The sequence below is a fragment of the Phoenix dactylifera genome, chromosome 17 (genome assembly GCF_009389715.1).
Source record: "Phoenix dactylifera cultivar Barhee BC4 chromosome 17, palm_55x_up_171113_PBpolish2nd_filt_p, whole genome shotgun sequence".
In the NCBI taxonomy this organism is placed as follows: Eukaryota; Viridiplantae; Streptophyta; class Magnoliopsida; order Arecales; family Arecaceae; genus Phoenix; species Phoenix dactylifera.
Window position 1 is genome coordinate 12,291,189 of NC_052408.1, and position 16,747 is coordinate 12,307,935.

General features: G+C 37.6%; 1 protein-coding gene across 1 annotated transcript; it reads left to right on the forward strand.

Annotated features, from left to right (window-relative positions):
- The first annotated feature begins 1,084 nt into the window (after window positions 1–1,084).
- LOC103723991 (alpha-1,3-mannosyl-glycoprotein 2-beta-N-acetylglucosaminyltransferase-like) lies at window positions 1,085–16,600 on the forward strand. Its single transcript, XM_008815103.4, has 19 exons — window positions 1,085–1,114; window positions 2,324–2,725; window positions 4,882–4,932; window positions 5,303–5,390; window positions 8,929–8,991; window positions 10,244–10,278; window positions 10,380–10,456; window positions 10,590–10,635; window positions 10,727–10,789; window positions 14,019–14,085; window positions 14,157–14,225; window positions 14,323–14,392; window positions 14,505–14,566; window positions 14,700–14,790; window positions 14,875–14,968; window positions 15,135–15,197; window positions 15,303–15,341; window positions 15,420–15,590; window positions 16,063–16,600. Exons 1-19 carry the CDS (start codon window positions 1,085–1,087, stop codon window positions 16,174–16,176), a joined length of 1,695 nt encoding a protein of 564 aa, XP_008813325.2. The 3' UTR covers window positions 16,177–16,600.
- Window positions 16,601–16,747: the final 147 nt, after the last annotated feature.

Sequence of the window (16,747 nt, forward strand, 5' to 3'; positions counted from 1 at the left end):
AGCGTTTATAACAGAAGGGAGGCGGGGGTGCGCCCCTTGACCCTTCTTGTTTCTCGTATGGTGGCTCATATGGGCTAACTTGGCGTGCGCGCCCTGATTCCGTATTCGAGCGTCCTTCCTGAATAAACACGCGTCTCGATCCTCGAGGCGGACACGTGTTGTGATCTGGACGGAGGATATTTATTGAACCAAACCCTTGAGTCGATGTTAGATTAGCCGTTGGACCTAAAGCCAAGTCGTCCGAGCTGAGGATTAGGCCAGTTGCTTGAAGTCGGACGCACTAGTCTCACATCGCCGAATGGGGACTTGGGGCTACAATTATGTCGCGCTCCGCGCGTCCCGGGTCCTTTAATGAGCGGGAGCGGGGCGGCACTTGCTCCGCCTTTCGAGCGATCCGGGTAGCTCCATGATGAGCGCGAGATCCGATGACGGTGCTCGGTCTGTACCGACACCACCCAGAAGGAATGCGATGCTTTGGCTTCCGACCGACACTGCGTGATCTGGGCGGGTGAAATCACCTGCTCCCGATTGGGCCGTTAGGAAGGTCTATATAAACCCTCAGTCTGCCCTAGGAGAAAGTCTTGCTTAGTTCCTTCTCTTTCGCCTTCTATCCTCGTCTCTTTTTCAGTCGCAACAGAATCCCGGCGTGCTCGGAGCGATTTCCGGCGACTCCTCCGTAGGTTTCTCCTTGGGGGTTCCTCTTTTCCTCTGTTTTTTTCTCCTTCGTCTTTTGGTCATTTTTCTTTCTTCTAAAATGGTCTTGTCCGTGGGGCTGGATCTAATTTGTCGCGGAGGAGCTGAGTCGATCGTACCCGTTCTTTTTTCGCCCGGGTTTCGTCTCGAAACCGCGGCGGAGGACAGGGTGACGCGCCACCCCAGGTCGGATCGGATCATCTCGAGACGCTCTGGCCGGCTTGCGGTTCCCCCTTCATGAATTTGTGAACAGCTGCTGGGAGTACCAGCTCGTCCCAGCACAGCTCACTCCGAATTCATGGACCATAGTCATTTTTCCTTTGCCTTGCGCACGGATTCTGACTTCGGTGAGCGTTTCCGCCGGTGTTTCTTATTAAAGACGAACCGGCGGATGGAGAGGCTATACTTCGCCTTCGGGGTGGTATGTCACTTTTCCAAGCCCTTCCTCTATCCATGAGTGGAAGGGAAATTTTCTTTTGCGTCGAGTGCCATGGGATTCGACCCGAGTGGGGCACCCCCGGCTGAAGGCCCTTAACAGGCTCTCCGAGCTCTCGCGAGCGATCAGATCCTTGACGCTCTGCGGGCCTCGGGAAGGGTTCAACTGACCGACCTCCTAAAGAGGATGCCTTGGCAAGCGTTGGCCTGAGTTCGGCACGTCCAGGGTAAGAGCATCACATTGTTTTGTCTTTGCCTTATTCGTTCCTTTCTCTCGTTCTTTGATGTTGGTCTAATACTTAGAAGGATTTCTTTGTTTCAGACATTCCTCACATGCCGACCAGCAACACATCACTCTTTTCTCGGTTGAAGAGGCGAGAAGCCGAGGCCGCGGGCTATTCCTCAGCCCCGGAAGAAGTCCAAGTCGGCCGCTACTTCTACCCCTGCTGGGATGAGAGGCCCGATGCGGGATTTGCACCCCGTCACCAGCATAGCCCCACCGATCCGCGCAGCGAAAGGAAAGTGTCCCTCAGAAGGTATTGTTCGCTTTGGGATCGGGATCGTGACCGCTCCCGAGGGTCCAACTTGGTGGCGCCCCGGGTGAACCACCCATTCCACCCCTCACGGTTTTTGTCCCACAAAAGGCGCCTCCTGAGGAAAGGGTTATTGAGCCCCCCATTTAAGGCACAGACCTTTCCGCTGAAACGGTCGATGTGGGACTAAATCGGGGAACCCCCCGCAACACTTTCCTTAATAAATTAAATTTTTATCATATTGCCTTTTGGATCATTAAGTACTTAAGAAATAGATTTTGTCGAGAGGGCAGCAGATCTTTGATCAGTTTGTCGTTAGTATCGAGATAAGAGCTGCTTGAAAGGGACAGATGCTGGGGCAGAACACATTATTTTTAAGGAAGACTCTGCGACGATGATTGAGGAGATTTAGGATCCCAGGAGTGTTGTTCGGGAAAAGATTCTTAAGCGAATACAATGTTTTTAGGGCTATCCATGTATTCAGAGAGGCCAACAGTACGGCAGATTGGGTGCGCACTCATCACTCTCGAAGATTTTATCTGGAAGAACTATACGTTTGCTTTGTATCTCCTTACATTTCTTTTGACTGTACTGACTCTTTGGGGCCATACTCATATCTGTTTATCGTGTGTGTGAGCTGCCTGATGTAACCTAAAAAAAAGAAATTTCCATTACTGCATTACGGGGCGGATCTGCAAACAAACCGTTACCAAGGTGGTTGCTCGTTTTTATACCGGCGCATATTAGCAACCTCATCGAGACTTCCCAAGACCCGGACTTCCCAAGGCCCGAGTCAAGCGCCGTCGGGGAGACCTAAGAAAAGAGGCATTCATTGGAATCGTAAAAGGAAGGCAAATAAGGGAGAGGGAGAAAAAAATAAAAAATTGAAAAAAGGAAAGGTCTTCTCGCCTGGGCGAAAAGAAAAGAAGCTCCGTTTTATTCGCGAGGGATCGAAACCTCGATCCCTCGTCAGCGAATTTGGGTGCCAAAGATGGCGAGAGATTTTCTGCGACGTCCGGAATCCTTCTCCTCGTCGCCGCGGCCGGGCCTTCATCTACATCCAGGTTTCTCTCACATCCCTCCTTTCTTTCTTTTTTCTTCTCTTCTTTAAAACCCTAGAATTGAGGAGTTGCTGCAGTGGAAAACCTTGATCCTGATCTTTCCACCTCTTCTGATGATATCGTTCCAAGAAAATCAAATTCTTGTTCGACGATTCATATAAGTTACCGAGCCGTATACACAAGAAAACCAAGGGGTGTTTCTCTTTTCCCCCATTGAAACGAGAATTAATGACGAAGGTGATATAGGGTGAAGATGCCAAACTAGATTAGTAAAGAGTGCCTCTTTAGGTTAGAAATGTAAAATTTGTGTCTTCTTAATTGAAATAGTGATGTTTGACCGACAATTGAACGGTGAGATCTTGATATGAAATCATTGCGAAGAAGTCGCGTGAAAAAGGTTTTATTAAATTAGACTCACGGTGTAGGAATTTGGGGAAGGAGAGGACAGAAGTTGAGAAGGTAACGCTATAGGCTTAATATTTATGGGATGGAGATAGGAGGAAACAACATAATGGGTATTTCCTTGATAACATTTATGGGTGAGATAGCCATATTCCGGTGTTCCTAGGCTAGAAATACGAAGAGAAGGAGATGTGTGAAAGGCAAATAACTAAGTGAGTCCGTGGGAGTCCCTGTTATTATGGGCTCTATGATTGGTCTTCTTATGTAATTGATTAATTGTGAAAAATTAAAAAAATATTAATGATGTTATCTTTGCTTGATTAAATAATAGATGTGAGTTATCAGCTGGAGTTAATTTATGTCAGAGTAATTAAATATTTACTTGATTAATTGTGACAAAGTAATTATTATTTATAGATTTAACAATTTAAATAAACCATACAAGGGAAACTATAAGCAACATTCAGCCATTTACCATTTTAATGGTATAGACCGGCAATGACGAGCAAACTTAGGTGTGTGACAGCATGTGAAATGACATAAAGAAGATGACTGGTAGACAGAGGCATGAGTGCACATTATCATAATAAAGGCTATAATTTTTGCTTAATTATTCATAAAAATGAGGCAACGCATGTGGAAACTAGCAAAGATGACGTAATTGGCTCAGGCCAAGAATTTATATTTTAGAGAAAACTGAAAAAGCACATGGTGTAGACCCATGAACCTTTCATATTTTAAAGAGAAAAAATGTTATATACCCTCCAATGCAGCTTGCAATTGTTGATATATAAGTCTATTTCTTTCTTCAATGTTCAAGTGTAATCAATGAAAGATTGTACCTGATAACATAATCTGACAATTTTCCACATGGCTTCAAATTAGAACTGAACCCAGAGCCTCTTAAAACCTTTGAGGTTGGAACAAGGGTGCTACTTGAGCTCCACTCAACTGTTTGGGTTGATTGGATTGGAACATATCTTACTTTATTTTAGTTTAGGATAGAAGCATCACCCTGTTTTTTGGTTGGTTTAGGTTTCAGACATGGGCAACTAGGCCCAACAGAAGGTTCTAAGATAATGTTAGTTGTTGTAATTGAGAAGAAAACTTGCAAAAAAAATCATATTTATAGGGTCTTTTCTTTAAGAACCTTGACTGCACTACTCAAGCTTCACAGCTCTGTGAAGAATGCTGAATTAAAAAAAGCATTTATTCCTCTTGGTTTTATCAAGTTATTGATGAACTGGTAAAACCGCAGAAAATAGTGTGGTTTGCTGTATTGCAAGTAAGGGTTCGCAAGAAACTCATGTACATAGGGAAAAGTGTAGGTAGACTGCACTCTTCAAGCTTCATAGCTCTGCTGTGAATACTAAATCGAGTTGAAGATTCTTGTTAGCTGCATGTCATCTGGTGCTCTCTTGTGTACCTAGAGGAATATTCAGCATAAACCAAAAATGAGTCAATAGTCACCACAGCACATATTTGCTAATGTAATCTTATGGCTGTTATAACTTATATCGAAAAGGGTTGACGTTGCTGTTTATCATGGTTCCTTTTTATTCTAATATATGCTATTGTTTTAAAATATGCTAGTCATTAGTCACCATAACAAATTAACATATAAAGCTTTCAAGTTCTTTTTCATTTTTATGTATTCCTGCTTGCTATTCACTAACCATATATGCCTTGATGAGCAGCTGCCTGTATTTATTTGTCTCTTGTATGGTGCTAATAGTTTCTTCCTCGTATATTTGTAGGTGCGCCTTTTTGCAACACAATCTGAGTATGCAGAGCGCCTGGCGACCGTTGTAAGTTATGAACCATCTTCTCTTATGAAGAGCTAGATATGCATTTCTCAGTTTTTGTATATAAACCATTTTTTATGCTTCTTTGAAGTTTATATGTCTTTCTGTCATCTTCTCGGACATCACAATTTCCATTTTTCCTTTTCATCATTTAGTTATCTACATTTTTATTCAGTTCCATATCTTGTTTATCTAGGCTTCTCAAGCTATCCTTTTTCTTTTTTAAGTGCTATTTCTCTTGCTAATTTTTGTGATACAAAAGCTTATCAATTGATTCTTTTAGAGATAAGTTATATCATCTGCATAGAATTACACTATTGAATTAATATCTGCTCAATATCATGCACCCTTGCTCTGTGATAAATTGAAACAGGTGGAATCTGAAAATCAATGCACAAGTCAAATGCGATTGTTTATTGAACAAATAAGCACGCAACAAGGAAAGATAGTTGCATTGGAAGGTACACCTCTAATTTATCTTTAATTAAATTAGCTTTTGTTAGATCTGTGCCACATTATGCTGATGACATCAATGACGGCTTGTAAGTGATAGGACATATGCTTGATTTACTAAAAAAATCCTGTCAACAAATGTGATAGTCCTGGCAGTGTTTATAATTTGTAGGCTAATATGCATTGTCATATTGGAAATAGGTTCTTCCCAATTTAATCTGAATTAGGAACAGGTAGAACCATTATGACATGGCAGGGAGGTTATGTTCATCATTTCTTCACTGCAATACGTAATCTTGCCTTTTCTTTTAATTAGAACAACACATTACTTTTTTCCTTTTATGCAAACCTAATCATTAGAATTGGAATTGGAAGGACATGAAAAGGACACGCCTGTAGGGCAGCTTCAGAAGAAGCCCATAAATACAAGATGGCATGCAACCTATCATGGACCAGTAGTGCATGCATTATTTACCAAGAGGAAAAGTTTTGCCAGCCAAAACTAATTGCAGAAGCAGCTTCACCATCGCAAGGGGCCATTTAGACAGTGCTGATATTGCAGAAGCACCAGACATGTAAGATTGGGGCAAGGCAACAACAATAACAAAAAAAAACACTACTGTGTACTAGGACATTTGTTCTGCCACATTCTTGGCTGATCATCGTCATGCTAATTGTATTGTTTGCCAGAAGTTCTAGAGTTCCATGTCATATAAAGTATTGTTATGAAAGAGAGGCGACTGGCATGCTACTGTTCTTGAAGGTGTGAGCATTTTGCACTCATCAATCGACCCATACAGTAGAAGAAAAGCTGCAATTTCATAATGTCTTTCTCTATTTTTATTGTGTCAAGAAGATAGAACACCTGAAGCATTGGAGACCTCCCAAAGAGATGAAAGAGAACTTCCACTGCTTGTGCATAGCAGCACTGTTTAAATTAATGTTTCATCATTCTTGAAGAAGGCTAAGAGGGTATTGGCTTGAAATCTTCAGTTTTGCTAATGATTGATCATGTAGTCTTTGTCATGAACTTAATAAATCAATTGAAGCAAGAATGAAGGGAAAAAGAAACTCTTAAAGCAAGATTCAACTGAGAAAAGACCATTAGATGAAAGATTTCAATCCCATAATTTATACCATCAAAGGCATAAATTATCACCAAGAAAAAACTACAAAATCTTCAATCTCTGTATACTCCATTGTGATTTCTATGAGATTTTAGAGACCAAATGGTGCCCTCCCTCATCAGATTACTCTGAATATTGGGAACCCAATTCTTTTCATTCAAAGAATCCTTGAAAATCTTGAATATAAATTTGTGAGTATGGTCAGCTAGTCATATATCTTCACAAGAGTAACTTATGTTCTACTTCCAGCCCCCAACCTAAACCCTTTGATACATTCTATTTTCTGCCTGTACCTTTTGTAATTCCTTAAAACGAGTTTACTGACACCCCTATGGATACCAATTCTCACTCGATTAACATATTTGTGTGCAAATTAAGGCTCCCAAGGCTACTTGTCCAACAACATCAGCTATATTTTAGAGAGCACCTAATTGGAGCCAATCAATTTTCTTATGATGAAATCCTTAAACATAAATTATTTGAAGTTTCACTTTTGCTTCAAATCTCTCATGTGAAGTCTTAAATGAGGTTTAGATCGAGTTGGTTATTACTGGTTTGATTTAAAGAGGGGTGAAAGGTAATAATTTAGAACTGAAGGAAAGACAAGACTCCCTTCAATAAACGAGAGTTTTTTTAATTCTTTGAACCTACTTTTATTATCACCCAGTCCACCTAATAACCTTTCCAGTTTCCATATCATCTTTTCACCTCATTTGAGTATATCTTCTTTCAATTGATTTTCTGGACCAGAATTGTTGCGAACAAAAGACAATGAACCAACTTCTTCCATTTTTGTGGTCTGATGCACATGATAATAATATCAGCAAACCAGGTAGTTCCATTACATCTAGAACTACAAGGAGCCTTGAATCTGTTAAGAAGTCTAAAATCAGCCAAAACAGCTTTTTTCAACTCTTCCTGCATACAGCACCACCGAAGACCATATGAGTTTACATGAAAACCAAAAGTAGAATGGGCATTTATTTCAGGTTGTTTAGTGTCATCGTTCCATCAATTTTTTACTTGCTTTAATGACTTTGACCTGTGACGAAATGCAATCGTGAGGTGATCAAGGAAGAAGGATGTTTCCTAACTTTTGGAGTTGCGATCTTTGTGGTGAGCTTGATAATTTGTTCACTACTTACTAACCATTGTGGCTACATTTTTCACAAGTGCAGTAGCATAGTTTTCAACTATTAGAAGACAAGCGGTTCAACTAGAACCGGTGGCCGGTGACGTGATCAATCAACAAACTTTTGCCAGCTGGCACATTCATTGTTAGATTGATTCTTCTTAGGTGTATTCATATGTTTGTCACAACTTTAACTTTTCTTGTCGCCACTAAGACAGTTTATGGTTCAAAATCATCACATCTGCATCAAATAATCTGTAACTAGTCTTCGATTTTGGTGCATCTTATACCACAATCAACATCTCTCTCTCTCTCTCTCTCTCTCTCTCTCTCTGATCTTTTATCACTTATTAAGCCATTCAGGCAATTGTGATTGTTGATTGCCATATCTTCTCTATTTTGGATGTTGCTAATTGCCAATCTAAGTATGCAGCAAATCAGCTTTTCAAATGGAATTTTTCAAGTTTGCATGTCATTGACATCAAATCTTGTGTACTGATAATTCCTTATGATAATCCCAGAACAATTTGTAAATCCATGCAGATGATCATGAATCTAAATTTGATAATAGAAAGGTTATATGCATTGCCATTTCTATTTTAGATATGTTAAATGTCATCACGAAGCTATTTTATTTCTTATTCATTCACAATATCATTTATTTGATGTAAAATAAATTGATCAGTCATGTTAGCTGTACCAAAGAGAAAAATAGAACACACTATTATGTTGGGCTTTGAAGTTCTTACATTGCCACTAGCTTTTTATATTCTTTCCATAAGTTCAGGTTACTTTTCTTTTCTTTTCTTTTTTCTTTTTGGTTCTTTTTTCTTTTCTGTCCCTCACAATTCTGACACTTATTTGTCAAAGTTCATCTGGTCGTTAATAAGCACTTTGTCCCCTGTTGTTTTGCTGAATATGCTCTCTAAATACTTACTCACAACTTCGTGTCTGGTTTGCTTTCACATGGACGTGTAATCTCAAGGATGCTTAATGAAGAATTTCATGGTTATCCATCATGATTTCATTGTGTACATAATAAGAGAAATAAGATATATATAGTTATTCTAACTGGACATTTAGAAGCATAGAAGTATTGCTTTTTTAGGTGCATAAATTGATGTTGTTTAGATTTTTGAATGACAAGGTATTGTTTCTTCAGCATATTGCAGTGGGTGATTTTGTAAAATATAGTTTTGTCTGAAACTTTGCTTGCTAGTCTTCTCTTATTAGGGAAGCAAATAAGACCATGAAATTTTGATTCTAATATGGTGCTGCTATATACAGAAGCGAAGCAAGTTAGAGATGAAGAATGTGCCCAGCTGAAGACTTTAATTCGAGATCTTGAAAGTATGGTCTTTTATGAGTTTGCTATCCTTATTTATTTTTAAACATGATTGATTATATTTACAATTCATGTACATTTCAATCATTCAATAACATTGATTTGAAATCATATTTTCAATATTGTACAGTCTGCAGAAAATGAAACCTGATCTGTTAGATTAACCTCTATGAGAAATGCTTGCTTAAGCAACCTAAGATTAAAAAATTACATCATAATTTAGTTCACCCTTCATTAATCTGTAGGTTCACGCTGGCTTACTATATTATTTGCAAAGCCACGATAATAAATGATTATTACTTGCCAGTTATATATTGGTATGAACCGAAAAATCAACTTAATAGTACTGTGCTGGGGTGGTACAGTGGTTCTAATTCTTTTGGCCTCCTAATTTGTTCTCCTCTGACTTGCTTTTTTCATTATGACTATATGGTCATGTTGGAACTTTTCAAGTTAAAAATTGCTTCTGTTTTTCCCCTTCTTATTTTAGTTGATGAAAGATTTATATGATGCTTGCACTGAGTGAGCAATATTTGGCAACCATGTGCATATTCGGCAAGCAAGTAAAAATGCCAAACTTCTGATTACTTAGTTTTATAGGTGATCGGTACTTGCCTGCTTCTGCAATCAGATCTGTTGTAGTTCATGATCTTGTTCTCTCGATCTGCAGAAGTGTTTTTTTTTTTAAATAATATGGGTCTTCAGTATATCTCTGTTCTGATACATGTAGTAGGTGTCGTATTAGTTCGTATGGCTACCAAAGTTCATCTTGCTTGAGTCTGGAATGTGGAGTACTGTGAGTATGTGACCATTTACAGAACTTGGGGAACTTTGCACTGATTTTTTGACAAAGTTCTTGGTGTATTATTGGAAGTCCCTCAACTATATGACTCTTATAACAATTTGTCTGGAGATCATTTTACTTCGTGTAAAAACAATGCTCTACTATGTACACATAAAAAGTTCTTTAATAACTTTACAATAGATGCATGCACACATTTAACAATCGCAGTGGTTCCACATCGGGCTACCTTGCCAGTGGTGTGGACCTTAATGGCAACAATTGCAAAAACTGTCCTTTAATATTTTGTGGTTCCATCAGGTCAATGACAATGATATAGTTACCCTTTTAGATATATTCAAAAGGTTCTACTTTTACTTTCCTTAATGCTTTTGGAGGGAATTGAAACTCTTCATTGTTCTTTCTTGTTTTTACTTCAACATGTAATTGTCTATTTTTTATGAATTTTGGTGTAGGAAAGAATCTTCAAAGCTCGATTAGTGAAAAAGAGGTATAACTTTTGGAAAAAAAAATACATGCTATGTCTTGGTTCGTGTATATAAAGGAATGCATAATTTATTCTGTCTAAGTTGTTTTGCTTTCTTACTTTAGGTGCCTGTAGCCGCTGTTGTGATAATGGCTTGCAATCGCCAAGACTATCTAGAGAGGACAGTGGAATCTGTCTTGAAGTATGTGTATACTTTACATGCCTTTTCTTTTGTAAAAAGTAGTTAACTTAGTCTGGTGATAAGTGCTTTCCTTTTTCAAAATTATTACATAATTAGCCAATAGATAAATCATAGGTCAAATACTCTTTTACAGATATCAGAGATCAGTTGCTGCTAAATTCCCACTTTTCATATCCCAGGTATTTATATGGACCATTCTTGTATTGTCTTTATTTCCCAGATAACCTGATTTGAAAAGGTGAATTTATTTAAGTTCTCACTGATTTACAGGATGGAACAAATCCAGATGTTAAAACTAAAGCTCTGAGTTACAGTCAGATAACATATATGCAGGTTTAAGAAACAAACTGTTTCAAGTTATTCTCTCTCACAACCATATAGACTGATTTATCTATATTTTTTTTTCAGATGCTGTACTCAAAAGTAGAATGTGCCATTCTCAATTTTACTACATAATAGCATATCAACTGACCACTTGTATTGAGTAGAGCGAGTGCATATTGCATAAGGAGCCTCATTTATGATTTTAGCACTTCTGGTTGGATACCTTTTTAACTGTTGACATCTTACCCAAAAAGAATCAAGAGACCATATACTAGAGGCTTGTGCAGCTGCTTTGATGATCATAAGGCAATAATTTTGAAGTGACTTGACTAAATTCACTATCAAACATTTTTTCCCCTAAACGTGCTGCTGAGTTCATTGCTTGTTTTATGCATATCTTGTATGTTATTAATGTAATATTGCCAGTATTAAACTAATGGGGTTAATAAAACATTTTCTCCATTATGGACTATCCTTGAGCAGATGGATGATGAACTAAACATAAGGACAAAAAATTGGAAAGAAAGAACATTCTGTTGGTTGGCAGAAGCCTAAATATTTATGATGAGATGTGATAAAAAAGGTGGAGAGAATATCTTTCATAAAATAGTGTACGATATATTGAAAGACTCTCAAAAGATATGCTATGTCTACATTTACATTTAGGAGCCCCCTTACCCCATATGTTGGTCTTGCATGGGGAATTATGTAAGAAGTAACAACACTAAATAGTGCAGGATTATGAAGATCTTGACAACTTGGATCCTATGGGGACATATTAGGAAAATGTGCAGGCACTGTATTGATAGAGAATCTATTGTCAGTCAATCTCGATGTGCTTGGTCAACTTAGGGAAAACTAGATTCGAATGATCTAGAGTGCATCTTTGGTTGTCACAGTCATGGAGTTAGAGATGTATTACATCTTCTGAAAGTCCAAAATGGATCTCAAGTCAAATGGTTTTGATGATGGTTTTCCATGCCATGATACTTGGTGTTGATCATGGAATGAGAAAAAATATCATATTTAATAGATAAGGGGAACATTGGTCTTGAGATCAAGCTTTATTTCAATTGTTTGTGGCACCTTTCTCAAACCTTGTCTACTAATTATTTCTGTCAATGGCTACCTCTAGTGTCATTAAGACAATTTTAAAATCCTTTCTTGCAGATTCCACTCACGTTAATTTAAAGTCTTTCTCTCCTTAGTTGACTCTTAAATGCAGTCTGAGCACTACTTATTGAGGCCTCCTTTATTCTTCATTCCACATTCCCACACTGTTTAAATCAATTCTTTGTCACTCTATTGTCAATTGATGCAATCACAGTGGCTCTTTTATTGATGCAACTTAGAAGCATAGAAGGGCTGCAAAAAACCCTCACTGCATGTTCCATTGATGATCATGACCAAAGAAGCTAACAGGGCTTAACTGGTTGCTTTCTTGGACCCTAATTTATCCCTTCTTAGTCATAAACAAATCGAAACTTGGTGCAGGTTTGTTTAGGACCACAAAATAGCTTTGCTAGCCCCACATTGGTAGATTCCTTTCCTTTCTCTTCTAAGGTTTTGAAGAGATCTGATTGTAGTTTATTTCTATATTGGAGAGTTTTAATGGCACTCAATTTGGTGGAGTAAAATATCTCATCAACATCTAATAGAGGGAAGTTGGGGTGTGTAAAGGCTGGCTGGATGAGCGAGTTAGTTTTAGTCTTTTTTAGTAATAAAGGGTATTAGTTAACAGGTGCCTGCTCTTCTCTTTCTGTGTATGATTCCTCCCCACTGTTCTTTTCTTTTCATTCGTCTATTTTTCTTCCTCACTTTTCTTTTGATTTTGTTAAATTCTCCACATCTCTACTCTTTAGTTTGTCTACTTTCTGTGGTAATATTTGCTACTGCAACACTATTGAAGTTCAAAAACTCGGTGTCAGTTCCATTTCTGGTTGGGCACAATGGGTTTTGGTTTCAACACTTTGGCTCATGTTATAGAGTTTTGGCCCAAGAAAGAAATGTATATAAGAAGTTGAAAGTTTAGGAAAGACTACAGAAGAATGAAACAAGCCAAGAAAAATTTAGCACATAATTTAGAGTACATTCTGTCATTAATAATATCTAGACTATGGTATTAGTGATTTTGGGTTGCAAGTATGAAAATGGTCGATATCTTTTGAAAACTAGTGAAAACATTTCGAATTTTGTGTGCATTTTCCTGCTTTATTTTCTTTTAAAATGCACATATATATTATGGATATGTTTGGAGGCTGAATAGCTAACCAAGGGTTAGATAGTTTTATCCATTTGTAACCACCCTTGAACCAGGTGACCAGCGGTTGAAGTCATCTGCTGTTTGGTTGACTTTCTAGGGTTACTGGGATAATGTTTTGAAAAAAACAAAAAAATAAAGAGAGAAGAGAGAGCTTGGTGGTTAACTTTAATTCACCATTCCCCATGAAATAAAGTTAACCAGGTTAAGTGAATTTTGGGTCTGTTGACCAAATAATTTAATCTACCACTTTTGGCATGCCTTTGTCTGATTAAACTCAACTTTCTCTTATCCAGATTTTAACCAGCAGCCAAACACTGCCTATGTATTTATTGATTTCTAGATCCTTATCTTCCAAGTATTTCCCATATATTTGACCTTGTCTTATTAACTAACAGTATAGCATGGTGTAAAGACGTATTGATTTGGAGCTAATCCTTGGTGCAGTTCTCTAGCAAATGAAAACTTGTATCACCAAACTACTAATTTTTTGATGCTTTTCACTGCTCGAGCATGTTGTGAACAATTGCAATGTATTCTTTATATAGACCTTTCTTCCTTAGTACCTACGGAATTGCCTCTTCATGTATTGAACCATATGACTCCATGTCAATTGTTATGTGGATTTGTTCTCTAAGTCATTTCTGTATACCTTTCCTTTAATTGGCGAAGCATGAAAATATCTTCCACTGTCTATCTTCTTCCATAAGCCAACTTTGTTCCATAAACTGCCACCCCAATAATAAGAAAATGAATAAATAGGTAAAGCTTTACTAGTTATAATTCTTTTGGGTAGGTAAACAATAATTTTTTTCCATGTTTAGAGCTTTACAAAATGTTCTGACCATTTTGATTACCTTAACATCACAAGATAGGAAATTGGTAATAGATGTGAGCTTGATGTTATGGTTAGAGATGGAGGCAGTTTAGCTTCTGAGGACAACTCTTGTCTGAATTCTTTCTTTTTATATCTTGTAGCACTTGGATTCTGAACCAGTGCATACGGAAAGACCTGGCGAAATAATAGCATACTACAAGATTGCAAGTAGGTGTTATTTCTTTATTTTTTTTGTTCATTTGATTTTTCTTCTTTGTTAAGAATATTTGTTTTTCCAGGACATTACAAGTGGGCCCTAGACAAGCTATTCACCAAGCATAATTTCAGACGAGTAATCATACTGGAAGGTGCTAATTCATGGCTGTTTTAATCTTTTTATTTTTTCCCTTTTTCATTGCTTTTATTGTTAACATTATAAAAAGTAGAGATCATATTGCTAAACAGATGATATGGAGATTGCACCAGATTTTTTTGACTATTTTGAGGCCACGTCTGCTTTACTTGAAAAGGATAAGTATGCTCCACATCAGTTGCTCATTATTTCTTCAAAAGTTGAAAATTCATTCTCAACCATCCTTTTCCAATTATTTTGCACCATCATTTCCCCTGATGTGGCACCACTGAAGAACGATCATGGCTGTTTCTTCTTGGAACGATAATGGACAAGTGGAGTTTGTGCATGATCCTGGTAGTTTTTAAATATTTCTCTTTATTTACATTTGATGGTTATTGCCTCGAAGGCCTTCTACATTTTTTTTAAAAAAGTTCTCTTGGAATGTTGAAAAGCATTCATACAAGCTACTTCTCAATATATTATGCAGAAATTCTTTATCGTTCGGATTTCTTTCCTGGGCTTGGATGGATGCTAACAAAATCTATATGGGATGAGCTATCACCAAAGTGGCCTAAAGCATATCCTTTGTTTCATTGTTTTCTAGTCTAGGTTCAAACTTTAGTTAACCTTTTCCAGGAAATTCTTCCTTTACATGATAATACTTATTGGGATGACTGGGTGAGGTTGAAGGAGGTACACAAAGATCGCCAATTTATTCGTCCAGAAGTCTGCAGAACATACAATTTTGGTGAGCATGTAAGTTTTTTTGTTTTTTTTTCATTTATTGTTTTAAAGATGTGGTGAGCATGTAACTTGACCGTTATGCTTTATTTGTCTTTACAAGGATGTTTCTTCATCTATTCTCCTTTTGCACTGTTATAATGTGCAAACTGATCACTTTAATATTATGATTTTATTTCAGGGTTCTAGCATGGGGCAATTCTATAAACAATACTTGGAGCCTATTAAACTAAATGATGTCTATGTACGTAAAGCGTGCTCTGCTGTTGATCTTTTAGCTGTCTTTTAGCATTAGTTTTTGAATCTTTCCTATCTCATGCATGTTCTCCTTGATCAATTGTGACCATAGGTTGATTGGAAATCAGTGGATCTGAGCTACCTGTTGGAGGTATTTTTATTTCTTTAATTAATATCATTGTTTGTGATTAATCTGGTCCCTAATCTAGTTATTTTATGACACTGGCAGGACAAGTTTTTAAACCACTTTGCTCACATTTTGTCCAAAGCTAGACCTGTTGATGGACCTGATGCTGTTCTGAAGGCGCACAGTGTAGATGTTGATGTGCGGATCCAGTATAGTGACCAGAGAGACTTTGAACGATTAGCCCGTCAGTTTGGAATATTTGATGAATGGAAGGCAATTTCTCCCCCACTTTTGTTTTACTTGACTATTGGCTTTCCGTGGGACATCTAAATACACTGATGCACCCCCAGATGCATGGCCCAAACACACAACATATGCACGCACGTGTAGGCCCAAGTTGCACATAAAAAAATCCAGATGAATCATAACTTCATGAGCAACCAAAATCTTGTTAAATATAATATTAATTGATACATAAGTCTATTAGAAATATTATTAGTCAACACAGACTCTAATAGAAATAATATTAGTTGACATAGAGCTCTAGAATTCATTTCTCTTTGACATAACTTTCTTGTTCTTATTTAATCATTCGAGGTTCCTAACTGAATTTGTTTTTCATATTTGAATTTGTTGTAAACAACAAGATCATTTATCATAAAGATCCATTGATGCTATGGCCTTAGAAAATGCTTTGGTGTCTATTTACTGTTCTCCACTTCTTATCAAATTATTCTTTTTCCAGGATGGCATTCCAAGAACTGCATATAAAGGAGTCGTAGTCTTTCGATATAGGAGGACTCAGAGGCGGGTATTTTTCGTGGGTCCAGATTCTCTCAAGCAGCTTGGGATAGAGTAGTTGATCCATGATCTTTGATGAATGAAAAATATACTTATTGGAAATAGTTGGGAATGACTTCTGAGCCTTACTTAAGGAGGGATTCATGCGTGAAACTAAGATATCTGCAGGACAACTGACAAGCATTTTGCAGGGTATGCAAATGTTCACAAAAAAAGGATGGACCAACGGAGCACAGGCTCTGGAGAAAACACAGAAGATCCATCTTTCAGCAAACATGACTCATGAGTAAATTCCCTTGAGTTTCTGTCTACTTGCATTGGTTGTTCCTGTCAAAAGCACTCATTTTTGACCTTAATTTGTGTATGTTACGGTACAAAATGCTATACAAAGTTTTCTTCACGCAGGGAAGATTATACATTTTACAGAACAGTAATTGAGAAAGCAATAATATCAAAGGGTCGATCTTGTTGATCTTTGGATATTTTTCTTTTCTCCTGCTTTGCTCTATATCTTAATTATCCCCGACGGCTTTGATACTTTGCATGCTCCACTGGTGTTCATGGATTGCTATTTTGAAGGTCACGGCAGAATAAACTTCACATAGCTTTGTTGCAGGAAAATCTTTTAA

Coding starts and splice junctions, on each gene's coding strand:
- LOC103723991 (XM_008815103.4), top strand. CDS start 1,085: ATGGAGAGGCTATACTTCGCCTTCGGGGTG. Junction 10,279..10,379: donor GCTCGATTAGTGAAAAAGAG/GTATAACTTTTG, acceptor TTCTTACTTTAG/GTGCCTGTAGCCGCTGTTGT. Junction 10,457..10,589: donor ACAGTGGAATCTGTCTTGAA/GTATGTGTATAC, acceptor ACTCTTTTACAG/ATATCAGAGATCAGTTGCTG.